The sequence below is a fragment of the Elephas maximus genome, chromosome 4 (assembly GCF_024166365.1).
Source record: "Elephas maximus indicus isolate mEleMax1 chromosome 4, mEleMax1 primary haplotype, whole genome shotgun sequence".
Lineage (NCBI taxonomy): Eukaryota > Metazoa > Chordata > Mammalia > Proboscidea > Elephantidae > Elephas > Elephas maximus.
In genome coordinates this window covers 129082213-129108794 of record NC_064822.1, presented here as the reverse complement: position 1 = coordinate 129108794, position 26582 = coordinate 129082213, and the positions used below count along the sequence as shown (strand labels likewise).

At 38.4% G+C, this 26582-nt stretch overlaps 1 protein-coding gene across 6 annotated transcripts in view; it reads left to right on the top strand.

Moving 5' to 3' along the window:
* MDM1 (Mdm1 nuclear protein) overlaps window positions 1–26582 on the top strand; it is a 40360-nt gene that overhangs the window by 1081 nt on the left and 12697 nt on the right. For 4 of the 6 annotated variants that reach the window (XM_049883810.1, XM_049883814.1, XM_049883813.1 and 1 more), the window contains exons 2-12: window positions 91–205; window positions 4717–5081; window positions 6137–6268; window positions 8569–8736; window positions 10771–10874; window positions 10956–11055; window positions 17318–17347; window positions 17689–17864; window positions 19133–19432; window positions 20193–20305; window positions 20401–20510. In XM_049883810.1, coding sequence (XP_049739767.1) covers window positions 91–205; window positions 4717–5081; window positions 6137–6268; window positions 8569–8736; window positions 10771–10874; window positions 10956–11055; window positions 17318–17347; window positions 17689–17864; window positions 19133–19432; window positions 20193–20305; window positions 20401–20510 — 1713 coding nt within the window. Of the gene's footprint in view, window positions 1–90; window positions 206–4256; window positions 4539–4716; window positions 5082–6136; window positions 6269–8568; window positions 8737–10770; window positions 10875–10955; window positions 11056–17317; window positions 17348–17688; window positions 17865–19132; window positions 19433–20192; window positions 20306–20400; window positions 20511–26582 lie in introns of those variants that run through there. The other 2 variants (XM_049883811.1, XM_049883815.1) reach the window with 2 other exon arrangements.

Below are 26582 nucleotides of genomic sequence, written 5' to 3'. Positions count from 1 at the left end.
GGAGCCTCAGAAATGATCTTTATTGATATCTTTTTTTAAAAAACAATGTTTATTAATTGCTTGGTACTCAAATTGTACTTTGCATTACAGGGGCTGAGTGAATACCAGAGAAACTTTCTGTGGAAAAATTCATATTTGTCAGAGTCCCGTAATCCCTCAGTAGGACGAAAGTACCCATGGGCTGGACTTAGATCAGATCAGTTAGGTAAGTTGAGCAAACTAATGTCCTTATAATTTGAGTAAACCTGGTCTAACTTTGCAGAACCACCTATTTAAAAATTGTGAAGCATTGTTCATTTGGCCTGGTTGACTTACTCATTAGCTTATTTAACAAATATTTATTGAGTGGTTACTGTGGATCAGGAGTATTGCCAGTTGCTAGGAATATAGCCCTGGACCAGACAAAGCCCCTTAACTACAGGAGAAACAGTAAACAATCAACTCAGTAAGTAAACAAGGAGATTTTAGGTCGTTACATGAAATTGTTACATAAAATGTGATAACTTGGGGTGGGGGGATCACTTTAGATTAGAGGCCCTTCTGAAGAGGTGGTATTTGAGCCTAGACTTGAAAGCTTTAAGAAGGGACAAACCTGAGGAAGAGTACTCCCAGGGCACTGGGGAATGGAAGCTTGGATAGATTAAGTTGTTTGCCCAAGGTTTGCTGCTAGTAAGTGGCAGAACCAGGATTTAAAATCAAGTCATCTTTGTTCAAAGCTGATGAGTTCAGAGTGCATCTTTTTGTCATCACACCTGCTTTTCCTCCCATATCCCAGGGAAGTCAGGGCCCTGGGCCAAGGTTTCTCAGAGTGTAGAAGGAGGGAAAGGAGTCAGACTGATTTTATTGTAACTGCTTGTTTCTGTCTAGAATATAAGATCTCCAAGAGCAGGTGTCTTAGTCATCTAGTGCTGCTATAACAGAAATACCACAGGTGGATGGCTTTAACATAGAGAAGTTTATTCTCTCACAGTCCATCCAGTAGGGTGGAAGTCTGAATTCAGGGCACCGGCTCCAGGGGAAGGCTTTCTCTCTCTGTTGGCTCTGGACAGTGCTTCTTGTCATCAGTTTTCCCTTAGCCTGCGAGCACCTCAGCGCAGGACCCTCAGGTCCAAAGGATGTGCTCTGCTCCTGGTGTTGCTTTCTTGGTGGTATGAGATACCCATGTCTCTGCTCATTTCTCTCTTTTATATCTCAAAGGAGATTGGCTTAAGACACTATCTAATCTTGTAGATCACATAAATATAACTGTCACTAATTCATCTTATTACATCATAGTGATAGGATTTACAACACATAGGGAAATCCCATCAGATGATAAAATGGTAGACAATCATACAACCATACAAGGATATCATGACCTAGCCAAGTTGACAGATATTTTTTGGGGACACAATTCAATCCATGACAGCAGGGCTTTGTCTGTCTGACTTGCCACCCTTTTCCCATCCAGTATTTAACACAGGGCCTTGGCATACTCTAATGTTTATTAAAATTAATTTCTGAATGAGCGCATAACCGTGAGTTTGAATCCACAGTAGCTGTGTGACTTTGGGCAAACTGAGTCTGTTTTGCCAAGTGGGAATAAGGACTCCTATCGTATAGGATTGTTGGTGGCACATTAAATGAGATGTTGTGTGTTAAGGTCTGGCATACATTTACATTGTCACATCAGCATTTGGTGCCCTATATGTGACATGTGTGAGAGTATCTGGCAAGTCCCTCAAATGTTAGATGTTTGAAGTCAGGAAGGAAAAGATGTGTACGTGGGGCACTGAGCCTGTAAAGTTAATAAAATGAGAGTGTTTCAGGATTAGGTTTGGAGAACAAAGGGAAGGGTGGTCTAGAGTGGGTGGCTCTTTTAGGGTTTCTCTGCAGCTTCAGGATTCTTAGCCCAGGGTCTGACTTCAGAGACTGGTTTCCCTGCTTCTCAGGCAGGGTGGTGGGCATGCCCCTCTGCTCATAACCCTCTTTCCGAATGACCAGAAATTCTACAAATTTGTGTTTCCATTAGATAAAGAATAGGAAAAAGTCCCTCCTAAAGCGTCGATATCTCACTCAGGTCCTAGTGGCATATTATGACACTGGGGATTTGGTTAACCAGATAGTTGGCCTCCGTAACTTTTCAGCTGCATTTGAAGATAGGGTGATAAGATGAGACCACAGGAGCGAAGCCACTTTGGACCATGGCACATTATGAAGGAAGGAATGACCTAGATAACATTTGGACTCTGTACCCCTACATATAGAGGGGTGAGAACTCCAGGATGTTCAGAAAGGGAGGTGGGAGTTTAGCAAGGAACAACAGCAGCTTTACCTAGGACTGACTGTACATCTTTTTAGTGTATTTTTTCCCCTGGAATCCCTGGGTGGTGCAAATGGTTAATGTGCTTGGCAGGTAACCAAAAGGTTGGTGGTTCAAGTCCAAGAAGGGACCTTGGAAGAAAAGCCTGGTGATTGACTTCTGAAAAATCTGCCTCTGAAAACCCTGTGGAGCTCAGTTCTACTCTGACACGTGGGGTTGCTATGAGTTGGCATGGTCTTGATTGCAACTGGAAAAAAAATGTTTTCCCCTGGGGATTCACTCATGCTGGGAGATTAAGAACTGACCACTTAAAAGTCTTTCGCTTTCGTTTTGCTCTTTTACCAGAAGCCTGGCTCTGTGTTAAAGCAGGAAGAAATCTAGGGCAGTTGTCTTCAAACTTTTTTGCTTTCATACCCCCTGAAAGAATTCAGAAAATCTTTGTATCCCCTTACACATTTTTTAATTATTATTATCATTGTTTCCAGTGAATCCTTAATTAAGTTACCCACATATTTTCTGTTAGATTGTAGGTTTCCCTTGTTTTGCTCTGTAATTTTTCAGCATGAGAAATTTATTGTACAGGGACATCTTTACAATATCCGTAGTCTGGATTTTACTGAAGCAGAGTCACTAATCAAGAGACTCTCTTACACAGTGGATCCGTTAACACCAGGAGCTGAGAGAGCAAGCTGCATTATGGTAGAAACTTCTAGTTCTGCGGCCTCAGGGGGAAGCTGAAGAGGAGCAGCCCCAAACTGAGCTCAGACTGGCTCTATACACAGTGAGGCAAATATGGTCGAAGGAAGCGGACTGAATTGACCCTCGTACATTTTTAAGTTGATATTTAATTTATCATAAGTTTTTTTTTTTTAATGAATAATTTTCAAAGGGTGTAATTTCTGGTATATTGAATAGTGTATACTGTATATGTTTTTAGTATAGTTTGGTAAAACTTTGGGGCTGCCAATTTTAGCTTATTCAGTTTATGGAAAATGTTCATCATATAATTGACAAAGTCAGTCCTTATTGACAAGCTAACCAGCCAAATTAGATTTAGTTTCTGTGAGAAAAAAAATTTGACTTTATTTTTTAATTTAAATAAATCTGTTAATATGAATTCAACATGATAAATGTCTCAGGCCTGAATTTTAATTCTAAGATTGGTAGATGGAAAAGGCACAAAGCTGGATGAAATAAAGCTCTTAGTTATTGCCAGTCTCTGCCTCTCTGCTTTGCTGTCACTTACTCTCCCTCAGGAGTTATGCTTTCTCCCTCAGGTGTTATACTTTCTCCAATTGTCCCTCTCCCCAACCAACCCCGAGATTTTTTTTATGCCTTGGGGTGATGATGCACTGTAGTATGTTTCAGACTGGCTGAGAGGTGCGCCTTTTGTCATGTGAGAGAAGGGTGATTTCGAAAGGGTGGTGGGAATGAAACTGCAGATGGCAGGTGCAGCTCTCAGGTGGATTGGTGTTAGGAAAAAGCACACATGGAAGTTGAGGGTCTGGAAAATGATCTCCTTAAGCTTCCTGTTTCTGTCCTCCTCCCTCCCCGAGAATGTCTTCATGTGCCTCAAGACGTACATACAGCACCCAGTTTGAAGACCACTGGTCTAGGGAAACCTGCTAAGGATTGGGATTCTGGGTTCGTTGGCTGAAACATACGTGAGAGACACTAAGGAGCTCTGGGTTTTACATCATGCCATATTTTCTGTGCACCATCACGCTCCTCTGCTTCCATTCTAGTCTTAAATTTCCTTCCCCATCCTGCACAGTCTTCTGTTTAAAGAATGGCCCTGAACTAGGGCAGTATCTCATTGGCTGTCATTCTGTAGAGCTCCTCTAAGCTGGGTAGAGAGAGTTAAGTTTTTTTGGACATTTGCTTGCCAGACAGAAATACAGAGAAATTGTTATCTTAGCTCTTGGTAAAAGGGTTCATTTTTTTTGATTCTCAGTAAATCAAGGCTTATGTAGAACTAAGATCCAACATAATGACATCTCATCCCTTCTCTTCTTGTCTACCCTGCATAAGAACAGCTTTGTGAGAAGTTCCAAATTTTGACAGTACCAGGGCCCATTGTTCTATTAAGTAGCACAGAGAAGTAATTAGAAACTGAGACAACGTGTACTGCCTGGCTTGCCAGGTCCCTCACGTTGTGATTTCTAGTGGCTTGTGTTAAGATACCACAAACGTTGTGACTGCAGTTTTTTAAACTTTTAGCACTTCTTTAAGGTAAAATTAAAGACTTTGTATAGAAAATCTCTCTCTATATATATTTATACTGTAACCTGGAGGATATTTTACATGGATCAATTGAATTTTAAGTTCAATTTCTTCTCTTGTAGGTGCAATTAAAGATTATCTTTGTAACTTTGTGCTTTGTAGCTGGTGTTTTTATATATTGTGTTTTATAGGAATTACGAAAGAACCAAGTTTTATTTCAAAGAGAAGAGTCCCTTACCGTGACCCACAGATTTCAGAATCTCTTGAGTGGAAGGGATCTAACTCTGAGAACAACGTGGTTGTGTCAGCAGAACCTGAAGCTCCAATATTGCAAGAGACAGAACAAAAAGAAGATGTTAACCAAGAAGAAGTTCTCGCACTGGAAGTTTCCAGACTTCCCAAGAGAACCAGATCTCACTCTGCGGACTCCAGAGCTGAAGGGACCATAGACCTTGTGGAAAATAATGAGGATGTAAAAGCAAACCATACACCAGTTAACGAAAACGTGGAACTGGAACACTCTACCAAGCTTCTTTCAGAAAAAGCAGATAGTGGGGTACGCATATTCACTAAATACACAGAATTTTTTGTAGGATTCATCATCATTTCAGTATTGGATTTTGTGCTTAAAATTTTTTTCGTTTTTTTTCTTAATGTCTATAGAATAGTTGTGAAGAGGTTGTTCACACTAATTATTGTGAATTAGTTCTATTGCTAATACTATTTTATATTGGGTATACCAAGATATGGAGCCCTAGTGGCACAGTGATTAAGAGGGTGGCTGCTAGTCAAAAGGTCAGCAGTTCAAATTCACCAGCTGGTCCTTGGAAACCGTATGGTGTTAGGATCGACTCGATGGCAATGGGTTTGGGTTTTTTTTTTTTTTTTTTGGTATACTAAGATATCCCTTCATTCAGTGGACAGCCTGCCTCTGCATTCTATTCATCATATATCAGTACCTGAGTCCTAAGGGAGAGATCAAGTTGAGGCAGGGGCGGGGGGTGGGGTGCCAGCCGTTACTTCTGGCAGAAGTGGTGAGCTGACTTCTACCTAGGCTCTTTTCAATTTCTTATCATGTGCCAGCAGGAAAACAGACAGAATCTCAGTTGATAAGATGCAAAAGGAAGGAGAGTTCTGGCCATGTGTCAAAGATCTTGTAATTCTGCTCTCATGTCACAGCTGGCCTGCGGAACGTACCTGTGAGCACATAAGCAGAGGCTTCAGGGTCCAGTGCAGGGAACTCATTGCCTTCCATATCTCTTCTTCATTCCACTGCTTTGTCCCCATTCATGTCCGCTGCTGGCTGAAACCCCAGACAGGCATTTAGGAGTGTTGGAGAAACCATGCCTTTTTGAGAAAGGAGTGCCCGCAGAAGTGATGGGTGGATAAGGCAAGGTGCTATGGTTTCTCGGTAATAGATTTAATTGTGAATAATTGGTAGCATGGGATTGAGAGAAGTATCTTTATCTGGGATGCATAATGATTCCTTGACAATATTAAGAAAGGAATTTTAAATAGTTGGAAAGTTTATAAGGGAGATTATTTGTAAGTTGAAAAAAGTTTGAATAGAAATTTTTAATGCCTTCGAGTGGGATTTTTTTTTTCCAACAGTTGGATAGACTTCTACGAAAGAAAGCTGGGTTGACTGCTGTTCCTTCTCATAATGCCTTGAGAAATTCTGAATATCAAAGGCAGTTTGTTTGGAAGACTCCTAAAGAAACAGCTCCGGTTTTTGCCAATCAGGTAGTTTAATGGATATAACACATTTTGGAGTATCATCATTTGATATAGTGATGCAGGTTAACACAAAACTACGAACTGCAAGAAATTAGACATTTAAGTAGATCTAGAGGTAGGTTCTAGAAAAGTAAAAGCGTTTTGTTGAAATTTCCTTTTACTTTTGATTTATAGTAGTGATGTTACACTGTCCTAGGCTACTGATAATCATTATTACCAGACCCATCACATACACTGAAGGTGAGACAGGGTAATGAAAACTTGGGGGCTTGGTAAGTTTTTGCATGCTATAAGATTTTTTTATTCATCTAAAAATGTGTTAAATTGATTTTATTCTAAAGTGTTTTGTTTAGTTGACTGGTATATTGCATGTGTTCTGTCTTCTAAGAAAGGCATAAATGTTTTCAATATTTATTTTAATAAATACAAAGTATGTTTAAGGTAATACCAGGTACATAATTTTGTCCTTGAGTTCAGATGTACAGTAATGGGAATTGTCAGTTTAACTACACAAAATTCAAAACCTATAGTGATAACTAAAGTGATACGAGTTTGTACCATTTTAGTACCTGACTACCGTTATTTTTAACTCTGTAGTTTAGTTTAGTTTAGTAGTATCTTCCTCTATACAGCTCTTAGGCTATTTGTATTCCTAGCCGTACACCCAGGCTTGGGGAGGAAATACCCCCTTAGCCTATCCCCAGAGGCCCATGATGATTTAGCCTTTTCTTTCTCCTGGTCTTTGTTTTTGAAACAAACAGATGCACTTTCATGCACTCTCGCTTTGAATTTCTTCCGTATCTCACATTCACTTGTATACTCTATGCGCCCATAAGGACTTGAGAGGATAATTAGATTTAGCATACAATAACATTAGCTGTCTTGTGCTAAGGTAATAACACTAGTGATCCTAGAAATTTTGGAAGCTTTTTTTTGGGGGGGGCTTGCTTGCTATTCATTGTGTATATATATATAAAAAAAGAAGTCCAAATTTTTATAACATTGTAGGAACTTATGATAAAATAAAGTGATATGTACCCATATCAACCTAGTGAATAGGACCAACACTTCTTTTGCTTGCTAACAGATGTTCTTGCATAGGAAGTATACCTAAAAAATTACTTAGGACTTAAAAATTGTGTTTATTCAGTTTTTGTTAAGTATTTGATCTTTCAGCTAGGGCTGATTCAAATCAGAGCCTTATTGGAAACTTTAATATATATCAGCAAAAGCATTATGTAGAATTGTTATTTTTATAAGACCAGAAGTGCCATATAAAACAAATCATTACTAATGTCTTCACTACTAATTTTACTGCTTTCATTAGTGAGTTTCAAAGAATTTCTTTAGAAGCAAATGTTCTTTGTTGTTCAAAGCGTATCAGTTTCAGTCTTGAAGACTGAAGCTCTGTGACAGAAGCTTTTAATGCTTATTGATGGAGGGACCTCTAAAGGAATTGTTCAGTTCTATTTTATCAAACACCTGTGTTCTGAAAGGATGTCTTATATTAATATTTAAAGAGCCACAAAAATCTTTGGTAGGAAAGTCTTTGAGGTTATACTGTACCAAAAAAGATGTATTGTTTGGATTTGGTCTGTGTGAAGATGAGCTATTCAGCATTATAAAGCAACAAAAAACCTTATTTGATCTCCATGTCTTTTCAGTTTGCTTTCCTTGTGAACAATGGTAGTGTACCAATAAAATGGAAACCATAATTGTGAAATATTAAGTATAAAAGGAAGCATTTAAAAATACAAACATAGTAATTACCTGATTTTTTCCCTTGCCTCAAAAAAACCTAAAATGCAGCATATAACTGAGTGTATCATATTCAGAATGTTAAGAATTTTCTGTTGTTGCAGAAAAAAAAAATCTGTAGAGTTGACAACAGAGTTGCCTTGTAAAGGCAGTTTTAACAGCAATCTCCTGATTACTAATGCCCGTATCATAGTTAACGTCCATGTTCATATTCTTAAAATATGCATGTTTTAATCATTCATTATTTCAGACTGATAGATGGAAAAGTGGGGAACTTTGAGGAGAAAAGATCAAACTCAAGTATCCATTATTTATATTGGGTTAAGCATTATTTTTATTACAATAACTGTTATTCAAAACATAGTAAGGAATATAGAAAATTTACCTTTGGATGTTAATTAGACATATGAAATGAAATTATGATCATATAATTTTGCTTGTTTTGCATTCTACAATTCACCTTTATAGAGTTTTTTTAAAGATCTAAATTCTGTATATTTAATCAACAACACCAAAATAAACTAAACTAAAGTAATTTTTGTTTTAAGGTTTTGCACAATAAAAGCAAATTTGTTCCACAATTCAAAGGTAACTCAGTCATCCATGAAACTGAATACAAAAGAAATTTCAAGGGCTTATCTCCAGTGAAAGAACCAAAGTTAAGAAATGATTTGAAAGAGAATGGAAATCTCGAAACTATATCTCCTGAAAAGAAGGTACTTGTCTACTCTTAACCTTAAACAAAACAAAATCCTTTGGATTTTAGACTCACCGTGTTTTTTTTTTTCACTTGCTACTACTTGAGGTTTATTTTTAGCCAGATAATTGTTTGTTCTTCAGATATCAAATGTACATTGAGCACCTACTAGGAGCCAGGCACTGGGTAGGTACTGAGAATAAAAGAATAACAAACATATTAAGCCCCAAGCAGCTCTTGGGCTAGTGGGGAGACAGGTAAGTAAACAGTTAAATATAATACTGTGTGGTGAATGCCTAGCTGTGCAGCTGTTGACTCTTCTATGGAAGTGTCAAATGATTGGCCTTCCACTAATGTGAGCTCCAGGGGTACCAATAGTGATAGAAACAATACTTTAAATTAAATAATGGACAATAAATACACACAAATGCGCACATGTATTTTAAACTAAAGTTTTAGCATGCTAAATTATAGCCCGTATAATTCACATGGTTTACCTCAGTACCTGCTCCTGTATGAAATTATAGGCATTTAATGTGCAGTGTCCGGCTAAAATCATTGTAAATTATAGGTAAATGGGGTAAAAATGCTGTTTTTGAATCTCCTGGAATGTTGATATCTGACACTTTATGAGTCCTAAAAATAGGTAGTGTATGACTAAAAGTAAAATGATTTCCAAATGTATATATATATTGTGTGTGTGTGTGTGTGTGTGTGTGTATATATATATATGCTTTTTTTTTTGCATTTGTGCCATCCTTGAGGAGAATAAAAGAGTTGTTAACTTATTCACTAAGCACCGTGGTAACTTACTCATTGAGACTTTACATTTAATTCTTGTAATACACTTAAATGTGACTTTAGAATACTAAGGGCAAATGTAAGACTACTGTTTAATAGGTAATAACATCAGACTTATTTGTTTATATGTTTATTTGTTAATTTTTTTTCCTAGTCAAGGATCTAAAATCTTTATTCTTAGAAAATGAAACTATATCCTGAGTTACACTTCAAAACAACTAATCAGATATACAGGCATTCCCCGGATTATGTACGAGTTCCGTTCCTAAGTCTGTCTTTAAATCTACTTTGTATGTAAGTCAGAACAGTTAGGTATGGTTTGTATCTAATGTCAGTCAAATGTTTGTCTTAGTATATAATATATAGTGTAGTGCGTCTCTATGCATAAAAACCGTCAAGGAAACACTAACACCCCAGCGCCTCCAGCGCCTTGGGGTTCATCTCTCCTGCAGCAGCAGCAGCCCTACCCTTTCCTTCTCTCCTTTCCTGGCCTAGTGAAAGGATGGGAAACAAACACAGTGAAGACAGTGGGCCGCCACAGACCACTCTTTGGGCCCAGTGAGCCCCGAGACCCTGACTGCAGGGTCCCTTCAAATGCCTGGAGCTGCCGCCACCTAAGGCACAGGGCTGTTGGGATGAAGTGTCGGCCCCCCTCCAAGGAGCAGTAGGGTGGAGGGGAGGGAGCTGAAGGTTGGGGTACAGGACTGAGGGCTTGAGGGTCGGGGGTGGAAGGGTGGGATGAGCAAAGGAGGCTGGGAGGGGAGGAGGGTGGCAAGCCAGGCCAGGGAGTAGGGGGCTGGCTGGAGGCGGGGGCAGGTCTGGTGCTGCTGGGCATAAAGCTTCCCCTGAAGTTGACATTTGATTACAAACCATTATGTGTGTAATAGGCTTTACGGGGGTTGGTTCTTAACTATAGGTTGTGTATGTAGTAAGTCAGAGGTTCTTAACTCGGGAACTGCTTGTACTTGTTTCAATCCTTGGTTGTTGATTTCTTGTGATTTTTCTTTCATAGTTAAATCTTACTCCTAAAAACAAATGTAATGTAGTATTCAGGTCTAACTTTACAATGTATTTGTTTTCGCTTTGATGTATAATGTATCTTAAGCAAGTCTAACTTTATAATATATGTATTTTTTCATTTTAATGAGGTAATGTAACTGTAATTTAAGTTTGGTTTTAATCATAATTTAAGTATAATTTTAAGCTCAATGTATTTGCAGTGTAATTTAAGTTTAAATTATTTCCATTTTAGTGTAATAAAAAGGATGATCCTTTAAAATCAGAAGGAGAGATGGCATTGAAAGACTTAAACCAGCCTAAAAAGAAGCTTACTCCTTGGAGTCATCAGAGGCTTGGGTATGTATTTTATAAGAAACGCATCGTAGTATTTAGATGATGTACATGGCAGAATATTAACTCTCATTTCATTTCTATTAGGAAGGTGAATTCTGAATATAGAGCAAAGTATCTGAGCCCAGCTCAGTATCTATATAAAGCTGGGGCTTGGACTCGTGTGAAGGAAAACATGCCAGATCAGGTGAGTATTTTTAAGCTCAGTAAGCCCATATTTTCTTTCAGCCTGCAGAACGGTTTAATTCACAATGAGCTTCATTTCGTAATAATGGTCAAGATTAGTGAGTTTTCAGGATTAAATGATTTGTCCACATGTAGCCTTACAGCCTGTAAGCAAAAGGAAAGGGTGGTGGTGCTGTCAGAAGTTTCAGTTGTAGTGCTGGAATCCCCTGACACCTGGGAGAAGTGCTGGGGAGCTAAAGAAAGGTTTTGGAGAACCTGGGGTAGGGGGTGGGCGGCGTGGTGAGCCTAGAGTTTAGTACTAGCATCTTAGAGGCAAAGGGTGACAGTGGACCTTTTTGGTTATTGTATAACCAGCATCTTTAAAACCGTATCTTAACAGTTCTCTGCGTGAATTTGTGAACAAGCTAGAGTAAAACATTTTAGTGTAGATTAGACCTTAAGATATTAGTAAACATTTCTACCCTCCCTGCTCCCTCCTACCCCTCCATGTCATTGTAAAGAGAGAGATCGGGTGGAGAATAAATTTTTATAGCTGTGTACTTAGCATCATAAGGACCCCTGGTGGTGCAGTAGTTAGATGCTTGGCTGCTAACCGAAAGGTCAGCGCTTTGAACCCACCAGCCGCTTTTGAAAGATGTGGCAGTCTGCTTCTGTAAAGACTACAGCCTTGGAAGCCCTATGGGACATTTCAACCCTGTCCTATAGGGTCGCTATGAGTCAGAATCCATTGGAGGGCACATAACACTTACCATCGTGGCCAACAATTAGGTGTAATCAGCTCAGGGGCAAGGTTCTGACTCTTTGAGCTGCAGGCTCTGAGCTGGTGATTCCCAGATACATGCCTTGGCAACTCCTGTCTGCCACGTTATTTTGGGAGGTTACTTGATTCCTTCCACCATGGCTGCTCTTGGTGCTCTCTACTTCTCTACTTAAGCAAGGTTCTGAGGCAGCATAGGCAGAGTAAAAGATGAAGCTCAGAACTGTCCCAGATGTTACCTGGGGCAAAATCCACATATTCACCCTGGTGAAATCAAGTTAAAAATATGAGCATGAAGAGCCCCCATGATGGAAGAAAGGAATCAAGCCTGCTAAACTCTAAGGCAGTTTATGACTGTTCCAGACCTTGGTGAGGAGTTCTGAGTTGGAAGTCCAATACAGAGTGAGGGAAAAGCCAGGAGCAAAAGGAGGATGCAGTGGCTGCAAAGGCCTAGTGTGGCCAAGAAGAAGGTGTCAAACATTGGCCTGTCAAGTTTAGGCATTTCACTATGCTGGGTTCATGAGAAGCCCCTTGTTTTGGAAAGATTATCTCAGTCTCTGGGAACTTCTTTTAAGATGAGTTGGTTTTTATGGTTCAGATCTAAACATTTAATGGATTGAAAGGATTGTTACATCTGAAGTCATGATAAGGTGAAATTCCTTACCTGCGCTGATGGAAGAGAACATTTTTGTTGTTTTTAAGTTCTATCTTCTCAAGAGTTCCTATTTTGATAACTTGATAAAGTGACCTTTTTTGGCTTATTAATTGCTATTTAAAAAAAAAAAAACCTCTGTCAAGTTGATTCCTACTCATAGCGACCCTGTAGGACAGAGTAGAAGTGCCCCATAGGGTTTCTAAGGAATGCCTGGTGGGTTTGCATTGCCAACAATTTGGTTAGCAGCTGTAGCTCTTAACCACTATGCCACCAGGGTTTCCAGATTGTTATTGGTGGTTGTAAATATTTAAATTAATGGTATAGTTTGCCGTAACGTCTTTGGGCAAAATAATTCAAACAGTAAATTAGAGTTAGAAAAGAATAAGAATCTTTCAGAAGTCAGTGATCAATGATGTTGATAACAGCTTTAGTTGACCAAGTTATAGACATTTAGTATGGACCATGTTTTACTTAAATCATAGATTTTTTTTTTTTTTTTTACTGGAAGATACTTACTGTATATGTGGCTGATGATAAGGTACCTGAATATTAGGTACTCTCTCATTTTCCAAATAAGAACCCTATAAAAAAGGGCTTTAATCCACTTTCCAACTTCAATCGCTTTGCATATATACATTTTTAGGGATAGAGATGTATGCTTTTATATTTCATTTAGTAACTTAGGCACAATTAGAATCACGTATAAAGTAAAGGTTAATTGACAAATACAGCTTTTTCCCACTCCAAACGTTTTTTGAAGGAGTATTACCAAACCCTTCAAATGCACTTTTGGTATCAGTGACTTTGTTATTACTAGAATATTAACACACTCTTTGAGTCATGTTACGGTTTTCTGCTCTTTATATCATTTCCTTCTATGTTGTTTGAGATATTATGCTTTTTTGATTTGTTTATAGTTTGTTGTTGTTGTTAGGTACCGTCAAGTCATTTCCTACTCATAGCCATTCCATGTGACAGAGTAAAACTTCCTCATATGGCTTTTTTAGCTGTAATCTTTATGTAAGCAGATCGCCAGGTCTTTTCTCAGGCAGTGCCACTGGGTGGGTTCACAGGGCCAACTTTTGGGTCATCAGTTGAACGCTTAACCATTTACATCACTAGGGTCCCTATTTATAGTTTAGTCACTGGGTATTTTATCCTAAATCCCAAGTACTCTTTCATATAACGTTGTTGTTGTTGTCAGGTGCTGTCAAGTCAGTTCCAGCTCATAGGGACCCTATGTACAACGGAATGAAACACCGCCGGGTCCTGTGCCATCAAAATTGCTGTTTTGCTTGAGCCCATTGTTGTAGCCACTGTGTTGGTCATTGTGTTGAAGGTTGACACAGTGGACATGTAACATTAGAGTGGTTGTTTTTATTTGTCCGGTGGTTGTATATTTGTCATCTTCTTGATATGACCATTTGGAAGGATTGTTTTTAATAATAACTGGCAGTTATAAAGAAACTCATAGCAACCTTATAGGTCGCTATGGGTTGAAATTGACTTGATGGCAATGGGTTTGTTTTTTTGTTTATACCTAGAAAAGAGCCCTGGTGGCATAGTGGTTAAGAGCTCGTCTGCTAACCTAAAGGTCAGTGGTTAGAACCTAACAGCTGCTCCACAGGAGAAGGATGTGGCAGTGTGCTTCTGTAAAGACTACAGTCTTGGAAACCCTGTGGGGCAGTTCTCTGTCCTACACCATCCCTGTGAGTCAGAGTCAACTTGATGGCAATAGGTTTGGTTTCTTTGGTTTTATACCTAGAAAAACCACTACGTCTATGTTAAGTTCTTTTTTTTACTTGATTGTTAGGCAATCTTTTAATCATCCACATTACATTGGTTGAGGTAATTTTATTTTAATGTGTCTTCCATAATTAGGAATTTGTTTCAGGATAAAGTCCCACGTTTGAAAGACATCCTGTAATTTGAGAGACATTCTAAGAGCTCAGATATAAGGCAACTTCATTTTTGAAGGATGATTTTTTTGGGGAAAAAAGTTGTGATTTTTCTGAGTTTGGACTTTCTGCATATAAATTTTAAGTGATTTAGTTGCATTCTTAATTTGGGAAAATAAATTCAGTAATGAATATGTTCTACTTAAGTGTTTATATCATATAATTGGATGGCATTGCTTGGCTCTGAAAGGGTTGGGAGTGTGTGTGTGTGTTTTCAGTTGAAAACGGTCTTCTGTCCTTTTTAGTGAGTCTGGTTGTTGGCTAAGGAGCCCTGGTGGTGCAGTGGTTAAAGTGCTTGGCTGCTAACCAAGAGGTCAGTGGTTCAAACCCACCAGCTGCTCCACAGGAGAAAGATGGTGGCAGTCTGCTTCCACAAAGATTTACAGCCTTGGAAACCCTATGGGGCAGTTCTACTCTGTCCTATGGGGTCACTCTGAGTTGGAATTGACTCGAAGGTAGTGGGTTTGGTTTTGGTGGGTTGACTGTTGGGTTTGTTCTTAATAATGGAGTTCACACCATCATTTTTTTTCCTTTTTCTGGTAGAATACCTTATTTGAGAAATGTCAATTTACTAATTTTTCATCTTAGTTTAGGATTATAGAAGTTCAAAATAATGTACTTGTAACACATTATAACATTAGTACTAAGATTATTAATAAAGATTGCTGATAAAGTAAATTTAAAGAATTTAGTTTAAATGTCAAGTGACAAATAGAACTGAATAAACTAAAGTTTTTATGAAATGCCTGTAAGTTATCCAGCCTCCTTTCTAGATACGATTTTGAAATCAAACTAGATCACTGTGTAAGTGGAGGGGATGCTTGTTCATCACCTTTGATCAAACGGTAAGCTCCTTTCACCGGGTCAGAATGCAGCCTTCCTGTGCCGCTCCTTGTGCTCACAACATACATGCAGAGCTGATCACGCCCCTTTTGAGCCACTCCTTTAATTTATATCTCATTTGTTTTGTATAGCGTAGACCACACCAATATTATAATTTATATACAGGCCTGTCTCCTCTACTAGACTGTGAGTGCTTGGAGTGCAGGCATTTTCTTGCTCATCTTCGGCTCGCTAGCCGTATAGCACAGGCCTAGAGCCAAGTCCATGCTCAGGACTTGTATTGGAATCAATACTCCAATGCTATGCTCACCCTTACCTCAACAATTTCATAGATTAATGGGGTAGAATAACATGAGCAATGAATTCCAGTAGAGTGAAATAAGTACTGTAGTACTGGGGATATGCATGAAGAGCTTTGAGAACAGAGGAGGCAGCAATGCTGAGGCATGCAGATTGTATTTTGTAGGTGATGGAGTGGCCGTGAATCATTTGAGACATGGAGGGGACTTACTAGAAATAAAATCTGGACTATATGAAGGCCCTGCATAACCAGGTTCTCATATGTATTCACGCTTCTCTGGCTAGCAGTTCGACTCAGTCAGTGGGTCTCAGCTGTTACCTGTTAAATGCAACACTACTGCAGGTAGTTTAAAGTGTAGGAGTTGACAGAATTAGAAAGTTTTTGACAGTGAAGAAAATAATATTTCGAATTGTCCTTTAGGAATGTCTTCGGGTGTGGTTCATTGGACCAACGGGACTCTGCGGGCTTATGGGGCTTCTTATGTCACGGCAGGTGCTGTTTGCTTTGTACCTGGCCAGTTCCCTAGAGGTGCAGCGCTATCATCCTTTTCCATTCGATAGTGTCTCGTTACAGAGCTGAGGCTGTTTCTCCAATTGCTTTCGCAAAGCCGGGCTTCATTATTTTCCTTTAAGTGAAAGAAAAGCAGTTCTAGCAGATAGCATCCAGAAATCCTTTTAGTGCTCCTGTTTCATCTCTAGATAGAAAATACAGCATTTTCTAAGAATTAAGATTGTTTAAAAACAACCTTAAGGGTAAAGTTCAACTTTTTTTTGAAATGGTGGAGTTGTATTTAGTGAAGCCAGCAGGTGGCAGTATGATGTATAAAATGAAAGTGTTCAAATACAGACTCCTTTTCATATGAAAATATTTATTTGCATATTAGGGGATTCAGGTCACCTTAAAATTCATTAGAACACTTAAAACAATCCTGTCACTTGGTTAAACATACATCGCAGTTATTATTTTGTGGGGTATTACTTATTTTTTTTATTGTGCTTTAGGTGAAAGTTTACAGAGCAAATTTAGTTTCTCATTAAACAATTAATACACATATTGTTTTGTGACATTGGTTGCCAGCCCTGCAGTGTGTCAGCACTCTCCCCATCTTGGCCTTGAGTTGGGGTATTATTTTTAATTAAACAGTACATTTTTAAGAAGTTCAGGTTTTGCTGATTCCAAGAAAGTATTGAGAAATTTTGAGAAAGAAGTCTTATAACCATCTTGATGGGGGCTTCTGTAGTAGTAGCAGCTGTGTATGAAGCCAGGAAATTAAGCTAGTCAAGGGGTTTCCAAGCACTCGGCTGCCACCCAAAAGATGGGTAGTTCAAACCCACCAGCAGTTCTGCAATTGAAACTACCTGGGAATCTGCTCCCATAACGATTACAGCCTAGGAAACCGTATGGGGCAGTTCTACTCTGTCCTGCAGGGTCGCCATGAGTCCGAATTGACTCAGGCACACAGCAACAACCAGGGGTTTCTGGCATGTCAGTACTCTTCCAGAGGTGAGGAAACAGGAATAACGATTACCTGTCGTCGACAGCATACCAAACATGCAAGAAAATGAACTGGTTTTCAAGGTATGTAATGAGATATCTTCGTTACTGAATCAAACATACTAAAAGAATAGTGGTGGACAAACCTAGCGTATGTTTAGAAGGAAGAATAATAAGGTGTTTTATTGATTCCCGTTAATATTCAATTATGGCATTAACCTGTCATTAAGTGTGTTTCTGTATTCCTTCCCCTAGGGTTCCCTAAATGCCATGTGGTATGCGGAGGTTGGTTGCTTTTGAGTTTTTAAAAACTACAATAATGCATACAGTACTTATGTAAATTACAATTGGAGTAAGAAGTAGGTGTCAGTAGTTTTCCTAGCTACTCCAAATTTCTCCCTGCCTGCTAGCCTAAAATAAAATAACTGCGTTGTGCTTTAGCTTGACTGTTTTAATTTCTGCTTAAAAAAATGCACATAGTCAGATGAACGTATGCGGCTATTTTTGTCTTTCTTTTTCCTTGGTCTCTGGCTGTATTTGTGCAGTTAGTGTCTTTAATATGCTACTTGCTGATATTTGCAAAGGAGCATTTACATAATATATGATGTCTGAACTTTCCTGCGTAGGTTAGAGAACTCCGAGAGAAGGCTGAGTTTTATAGGAAACGAGTCATGGGAACACATTTTTCTCGGGACCATTTGAATCAGATTCTATCTGATAACAACAACTGTTGGGATGTCTCCTCAACCACCAGCTCAGAGGGAACGATTAGTAGCAACATCAGAGCTCTAGATCTTGCTGGGTGAGATGTTCTTTGTGGAAAGTATGTTGTAGCTTATAATAGAACATGGAATTATAGGAAAATGACACGACAACTTGAAATTGTCTTCTAGTCAAATGGGAATGTGCCAGAATTTATTTTCATTATTTTTTGTTTATTCGCTAAGCCCCTAGGTGGTACAGATGATTTGCACTTGACTGCTAACCTAAAGGTTGGTGGTTCGAACCCACCCAAGTGGTATCATGGAAGAAAAGGCCTGGTGGTCTGCCTCCATTAAGATTACAGTCACGAAAACCTTATGGAACAGTTCTACTCTGTAACACATGGGGTCACCATGAGTTGGAATCAACTCGATGGCAACTAACAATAGCAGTTTATTCTCTATGAAAAATGAAGCTATACATACTTGTTTTATGGACTTAAATATACATAATACAAGATGTGAATCTGAAAGGCTGTATTTTGTAGTATTGCTTATTAATAATTAAGAACAGAATGGAGATGACTATATAGTAGAGATAAAGTTACTTTAAAAAGGAAAGGAAAAAACCTTGCAGAATATAGGCTACTGGTCCATATCCCTTATCATTCATTAATGGGTTTTGTGGCTAATAAGGAACTTGGACCCTGATTTTATGAGAGAATTCTCTAATGTCTTGGGTTTCAAAGTGAACGTCATTTAACTGTAAGAGAAATAACATGTTGATTTGTAGCAAATAAAGTAGTTCTTATAGTATATTAATATAGTCGTGTATACCAGAGTAACCATCAATTCTGATTATGTGACATCTGATTTAAAGTTTATCACCAAATCTATTCTTCAATTATATCTCAAAAAGATGAATCTATCTAAAGTATAAAATTTGCACCAGCTTATTTGACTTGAAAGTATGCTTGAGCTTGTGCACAAAATCCTAATTGAGTAACTGAACAAATTAGGCATATGGGATCTTAGTTTATGTGAGTAAATGCCAGTTTAGGGGATAAGCAATGAGTTTTCCCAGCGTAGATGCAGGAATGTATCATGTGTGAAGGTAGGAGTGAGAGGAGATAAATATATTTTACTTTGGAATATTTTAATAGAAACTCTAGACTACAAGTTTCATTTTTCATACTGTAAAATTAGCTCTTAATTAGACTTCTTTCTTCACTATACGGGGCAGGATAATATCTGTGGGAAAACTCTGTATTTGTGAGCAATGGGAGGAAATGATGTACTTGCTAAAATCAGTATAAAATAGACAACTCAAACTATTCAAGTTTAAAATGAAACTTGTTTTATTTTTCAGAGACCCTACAAGCCATAAGACTTTGCAGAAATGTCCTTCTACCAAACTAGAAGAAGAAAAACCTGTCTTGGAAGAACAGCCCCCTAAATTTACCACAGAGAAATTGGGCACATCAGGTGCCCCCACTATGCCTGTTAAAAGACGTCTAGCTTGGGATGCAGATAACACCGTTGAAGATTCACAAAAACAGCCAAAAGGGGAGCAGGAGGAGGAAAGTGAAAGGGACAAGCAGGTTTATATGGGAGATCTGGAGAAGTTGGAAGTAAATGAAAAATCTGAGGCAGACAAGATAAACGAAGTGTGAGAGTTTTAATTTATTATATAGAAGGATTATTGTACATGGTTTATAAGTGATTTATCACTAAGTATAGTGATTTTTACATCTTTGGTTTTATGACTAATACAGAGCAGATTTTACTTTAATGTTATGAAGTAAGCATTTCTATATGGTTTATGATTTTATCCACTTGTATTTGAGCCGTCACCAATTGGTAACTGAACCCTTGAACACTGAGCTACCTGGGGAGGAAGTAGAGTTATTTTTATTTTTTCTTTTCTTATTATGATTTACTAGATTTGTAAATGTTTCTGAAAGAAAGATTTGTGTGATTTAAGAAAAATAGCTGAAGTTTTTTTAATATCTGATGGCTATACCAAAAAGAAAAAGAATGTTATGTACTATTAAAAAGAAATGATTTCTGCAAATAGCTAATTCCTTTAGATTTATATGCAAGATACTTTGGGGAATGCCTCGCTACCATTGATAATGGTGCTTTTTGTCCGTCGTCCTCATCATTCATTCCTACCTTTTGCGGCTAACATGGCACTTAGGCCCTGTCTGACGGGAGGGTTCTCTACTGCTTTGTGGCTGACTTGTAGTGAACTTGTCTCCTTGCCAGTACTTAGTGACTCTTAACTGGCTGTGGATTTGATTGTAATTTTTTCTCAGAAACAAAATGGCCTTAATAGTTTCATACTTTATTGTGCATAATCGCATAAGGATATTTTTGATCATATTTTCTGGAGGAAATGCTTCATAATAGGTTGTTTTAATTTGTAGGTCAGATTCTTCTTCTATATCCTCAGGAAAAGGAGGCAGGCTTCCTACACCAAAGCTGAGAGAACTTGGTGGAGTCCAGAGGACGCATCATGACCTTACCACTCCAGCTGTTGGTAATAGGCGAAGGCTGCACGGCCCTTATTTAACCTGCTTTTTCTGCAAGATAATCTCTTTTCATTGAAGCCTGTTATCGTCTGTATTTTTCCAGGTGGTGCTGTTTTAGTATCTCCATCTAAAGTGAAGCTTCTAGTGCCACAACAGAGGAAAAAAATGTTCCCTCAGGATGGCTTAGCAACTGCAAAGAATGAGTTTACCAAGGTAAATATTTATATTTTGGAGAACAGCCCCTCTTGAGGAAGTGACTATTTTAGTCCCATGTAAGTGAATTTTTTTTTTTTTAGATTCATATTTTAGAAGATTCTATCATATGTGAAAATGATGCTGTTAACCTACTTTTTGTTTTTTTATTTATTAACTTTTATTGAGCTTCAAGTGAACGTTTACAAATCAAGTCAAACTGTCACATATAACTTTATATGCACCTTACTCCATACTCCCACTTGCTCTCCCCCTAATGAGTCAGCCCTTCCAGTCTCTCCTTTTGTGACAATTTTGCCAGCTTCCAACTCTCTCTATCCTCCCATCCCCCCTCCAGACAGGAGATGCCAACACAGTCTCAAGTGTCCACCTGATACAAATAGCTCATTCTTCATCAGCATCTCTTTCGTACCCACTGTCCAGTCCCTTTCATGTCTGATGAGTTATCTTCGGGAATGGTTTCTGTCCTGGGCCAACAGAAGGTTTGGGGACCATGACTGCCGGGATTCCTCTAGTCTCAGTCAGACCATTAAGTATGGTCTTTTTGTGAGAATTTGGGGTCTGCATCCCACTGATCTCCTACTCCCTCAGGGGTTCTCTGTTGTGCTCCCTCTCAGGGCAGTCATCGATTGTGGCCAGGCACCAACTAGTTCTTCTGGTCTCAGGATGCTGTAGGTCTCTGGTTCATGTGGCCCTTTCTGTCTCTTGGGCTCTTAGTTATCGTGTGACCTTGGTGTTCTTCATTCTCCTTTGCTCCAGGTGGGTTGAGACCAATTGATGCATCTTAGATGGCCGCTTGTTAGCATTTAAGACCCCAGACGCCACATTTCAAAGTGGGATGCAGAATGTTTTCATAATAGAATTATTTTGCCAATTGACTTAGAAGTCCCCTTAAACCATGGTCCCCAAACCCCCGCGCTTGCTCCGCTGACCTTTGAAGCATTCAGTTTATCCCGGAAACTTCTTTGCTTTTGGTCCAGTCCAGTTGAGCTGACCTTCCATGTATTGAGTATTGTCCTTCCCTTCACCTAAAGCAGTTCTTATCTACTAATTAATCAGTAAAAAACCCTCTCCCACCCTCCCTCCCTCCCCGCCTCGTAACCACAAAAGTATGTGTTCTTCTCAGTTTATACTATTTCTCAAGATCTTATAATAGTGGTCTTATACAATATTTGTCCTTTTGCCTCTGACTCATTTCGCTCAGCATAATGCCTTCCAGGTTCCTCCATGTTATGAAATGTTTCACAGATTCGTCACTGTTCTTTATCAATGTGTACTATTCCATTGTGTGAATATACCACAATTTATTTATCCATTCATCCGTTGATGGACACCTTGGTTGCTTCCAGCTTTTTGCTATTGTAAACAGAGCTGCAATAAACATGGGTGTGCATGTATCTGTTTGTGTGAAGGCTCTTATTTCTCTAGGGTATATTCCGAGGAGTGGGATTTCTGGGTTGTATGGTAGTTCTATTTCTAATTGTTCAAGATAACGCCAGATAGATTTCCAAAGTGGTTGTACCATTTTACATTCCCACCAGCAGTGTATAAGAGTTCCAATCTCTCCGCAGCCTCTCCAACATTTATTATTTTGTGCTTTTTGGATTAATGCCAGCCTTGTTGGAGTGAGATGGAATCTCATCGTAGTTTTTATTTGCATTTCTCTAATGGCTAATGATCGAGAGCATTTTCTCATGTATCTATTAGCTGCCTGAATATCTTCTTTAGTGAAGTGCCTGTTCATATCCTTTGCTCACTTCTTGATTGGGTTGTTTGTCTTTTTGTGGTTGAGTTTTGACAGAATCATATAGATTTTAGAGATCAGGTGCTGGTCTGAGATGTCATAGCTGAAAATTCTTTCCCAGTCTGTAGGTGGTCTTTTTACTCTTTTGGTGAAGTCTTTAGATGAGCATAGGTGTTTGATTTTTAGGAGCTCCCGGTTATCTGGTTTCTCTTCGTCATTTTTGGTAATGTTTTATATTCTGTTTATGGCTTGTGTTAGGGCTCCTAAGGTTGTCCCTATTTTTTCTTCCATGATCTTTATCATTTTAGTCTTTATGTTTAGGTCTTTGATTCACTTGGAGTTAGTTTTTGTGCATGGTGTGAGATATGGGTCCTGTTTCATTTTTTTGCAAATGGATATCCAGTTATGCTAGCACCATTCGTTAAAAAGACTATCTTTTCCCCAATTAACTGACACTGGGCCTTTGTCAAATATCAGCTGCTCATATGTGGATGGATTTATATCTGGGTTCTCAATTCTGTTCCATTGGTCTATGTGCCTGTTGTTGTACCAGTACCAGGCTGTTTTGACTACTGTGGCTGTATAATAGGTTCTGAAATCAGGTAGAGTGAGGCCTCCCACTTTCTTCTTTTTCAGTAATGCTTTGCTTATCCGAGGCTTCTTTCCCGTCCATATGAAGTTGGTGATTTGTTTCTCCATCACATTAAAAAATGACATTGGAATTTGGATCAGAAGTGCATTGTATGTATAGATGGCTTTTGGTAGAATAGACATTTTTACTATGTTAAGTCTTCCTATCCATGAGCAAGGTATGTTTTTCCACTTAAGTAGGTCCTTTTTAGTTTCTTATAGTAGTACTTTGTAGTTTTCTTTGTATAGGTCTTTTACATCTTTGGTAAGATTTATTCCTAAGTATTTTATCTTCTTGGGGGCTACTGTGAATGGTATTGATTTGGTGATTTCCTCTTCGATGTTCTTTTTGTTGATGTAGAGGAATCCAAGTGATTTTTGTATGTTTATTTTATAACCTGAGACTCTGCCAAACTCTTCTATTAGTTTCAGTAGTTTTCTGGAGGATTCCTTAGGGTTTTCTGTGTATAAGATCATGTCATCTGCAAATAGAGATAATTTTACTTCTTCCTTGCCAATCCGGATGCCCTTTATTTCTTTGTCTAGCCTAATTGCTCTGGCTAGGACCTCTAACACAATGTTGAATAAGAGCGGTGATAAAGGGCATCCTTGTCTGGTTCCCGTTCTCAAGGGAAATTCTTTCAGGCTCTCTCCATTTAGAATGATGTTGGCTGTTGGCTTTGTATAGATGCCCTTTATTATGTTGATGAATTTCCCTTCAATTCCTATTTTGGTGAGAGTTTTTATCATAAATGAGTGTTGGACTTTGTCAAATGCCTTTTCTGCATCAATTGATAAGATCATGTGGTTTTTGTCTTTTGTTTTATTTATATGGTGGATTACATTAATGGGTTTTCTAATATTCAACCAGCCTTGCGTACCTGGTATAAATCCCACTTGGTCATGGTGGATTAATTTTTTGATATGTTGTTGGATTCTATTGGCTAGAATTTTGTTGAGGATTTTTGCATCTATGTTCATGAGGGATATAGGTCTGTAATTTTCTTTTTTTGTAATGTCTTTACCTGGTTTTGGTATCAGGGAGATGGTGGCTTCATAGAATGAGTTAGGTAGTATTCCGTCATTTTCTATGCTTTGAAATACCTTTAGTAGTAGTGGTGTTAACTCTTCTCTGAAAGTTTGGTAGAACTCTGCAGTAAAGCCATCCGGGCCAGGGTTTTTTTTTGTTGGGAGTTTTTTGATTGCCGTTTCAATCTCTTTTTTTGTTATGGGTCTATCTAGTTGTTCTACTTCTGATTGTGTTAGTTTGGGTAGGTAGTGTTTTTCCAGGAATTCATCCATTTCTTCTAGGTTTGCAAATTTGTTAGAGTACAATTTTTCGTAATAATCTGATATGATTCTTTTAATTTCAGTTGGGTCTGTTGTGATGTGGCCCTTCTCGTTTCTTATTCGGGTTATTTGTTTCCTTTCCTGTATTTCTTTAGTCAGTCTAGCCAATGGTTTATCAATTTTGTTAATTTTTTCGAAGAACCAGCTTTTGGCTTTGTTAATTCTTTCAATTGTTTTTCTGTTCTCTAATTCATTTAGTTCAGCTCTAATTTTTATTATTTGTTTTCTTTTGGTGCCTGATGGATTCTTTTGTTGCTCACTTTCTATTTGTTCAAGTTGTCGGGACAGTTCTCTGATTTTGGCTCTTTCTTCTTTTTGTATGTGTGCATTTATCGATATAAATTGGCCTCTGAGCACGGCTTTTGCTGTGTCCCAGAGGTTTTGATAGGAAGTATTTTCATTCTTGTTGCATTCTATGAATTTCCTTAGTGTCTTCTATAACCCAGTCTTTTTTCAGGAGGGTATTGTTCATTTTCCAAGTATTTGATTTCTTTTCCCTAGTTTTTCTGTTATTGATTTCTAGTTTTATTGCCTTGTGGTCTGAGAAGATGCTTTGTAATATTTTGATGTTTTGGATTCTGCAAAGGTTTGTTTTATGACCTAATATGTGATCTATTCTAGAGAATGTTCCATGTGCGCTAGAAAAAAAAGTATATTTTGCAGCAGTTGGGTGGAGAGTTCTGTATAAGTCAATGAGGTCAAGTTGGTTGATTGTTGTAAGTAGGTCTTCCGTGTCTCTATTGAGCTTCTTACTGGATGTCCTGTCCTTCTCCGAAAGTGGTGTGTTGAAGTCTCCTACTATAGTTGTGGAGGTGTCTATCTCACTTTTCAATTCTGTTAAAATTTGATTTATGTATCTTGCAGCCCTGTCATTGGGTGCATAAATATTTAATATGGTTCTATCTTCCTAGTCAATTGTCCCTTTTATCATTATGTAGTGTCCTTCTTTATCCTTTGTGGTGGATTTAAGTTTAAAGTCTATTTTGTCAGAAATTAATATTGCTACTCCTCTTCTTTTTTGCTTATTGTTTGCTTGATATATTTTTTTCCGTCCTTTGAGTTTTAGTTTGTTTGTGTCTCTAAGTCTAAGGTGTGTCTCTTGTAGGCAGCATATAGACGGATCATGTTTCTTTATCCAGTCTGAGACTCTCTGTCTCTTTATTGGTGCATTTAGTCCATTTACGTTCAGCCTAATTATAGATAAGTATGTTTTTTTTTATGTGTTTAGTGTTGTCATTTTGATGCCTTTTTATGTGTGTCATTGACAATTTCATTTTTCCACTTACTTTTTTGTGCTGAGACGTTTTTCTTTGTAAATTGTGTGTTCCTCATTTTCATAGTATTTGACTTTATGTTTGCTGAGTCGTTACGTTTTTCTTGGTTTTTATTTTGAGTTATGGAGTTGTTATACCTCTTTGTGGCTGTTAACCTACTTTTAATAAGGCAAACGCATTCAATTCTTTTTTTTTTTTTTTTACTGGTAGTGGCATTACATTTGCTGCTGATATGTTGGTAGTGACCTAACAGAGAAGAAAAACAGTTATTGAGAATCTGCTGTGTGACAAGCATATTATTCACTTGTCCAGTATATTTTAATTGTATTCCAGTTATTTTCCAGACACTCTTTTGTGCACAGACAAAATCCCAGGCCTCATTGAACTTATGTACTAGTGGAAGAGAGAGACAGTAAACAAGATGACTAGGTAAAATACATAGTATATTAGTTAATGGTAAGTATTAAGGAGAAAAATAAAGCGAGGGAATTGATTAGAAAGTGGCCAGGAAGTCCTCACTGGAGGGTGACATATGAGGAGAATCTGAAGGAGATAAGAGACTGACCCATGCATACCTGGGAAGACATTCTAGGCAGAAAGGACAGCAGGTTCAAAGTCCCTGAGGTGTGGATGCCTGATTTCCTTGAACAACATTCAGAAGGTCATTGTGGCTGCAGCAAGAGCAAGAGTGTAACCGATGAGTTCAGAGACATAATTGGATGCCAATAGATGACAGGATCAATGGATGGAAGGTCTCAGCAGAGACTTGTAGGTCATAGAAAAGACTTGGAATTTTGTTCTCAATGAAATGGGAGCAGAGGAATGACATGATTAAACCAGAAAACCAAACCCAGTGCTGTTAAGTCGATTCTGACTCCTAGTGACCTTATAGGACAGAGTAGAACTGCCCCAGAGAGTTTCCAAAGAGCACCTGGCGGATTCGAACTGCCAGCCCTTTGATTAGCAGCCATAGCACTTAACCACTACACCACCAGGGTTTCCATGACATGATTAAACCAACCAAACCCACTGCTGTTGAGTCGATTCTGACTCATAGCAACCCTGTAGGACGGA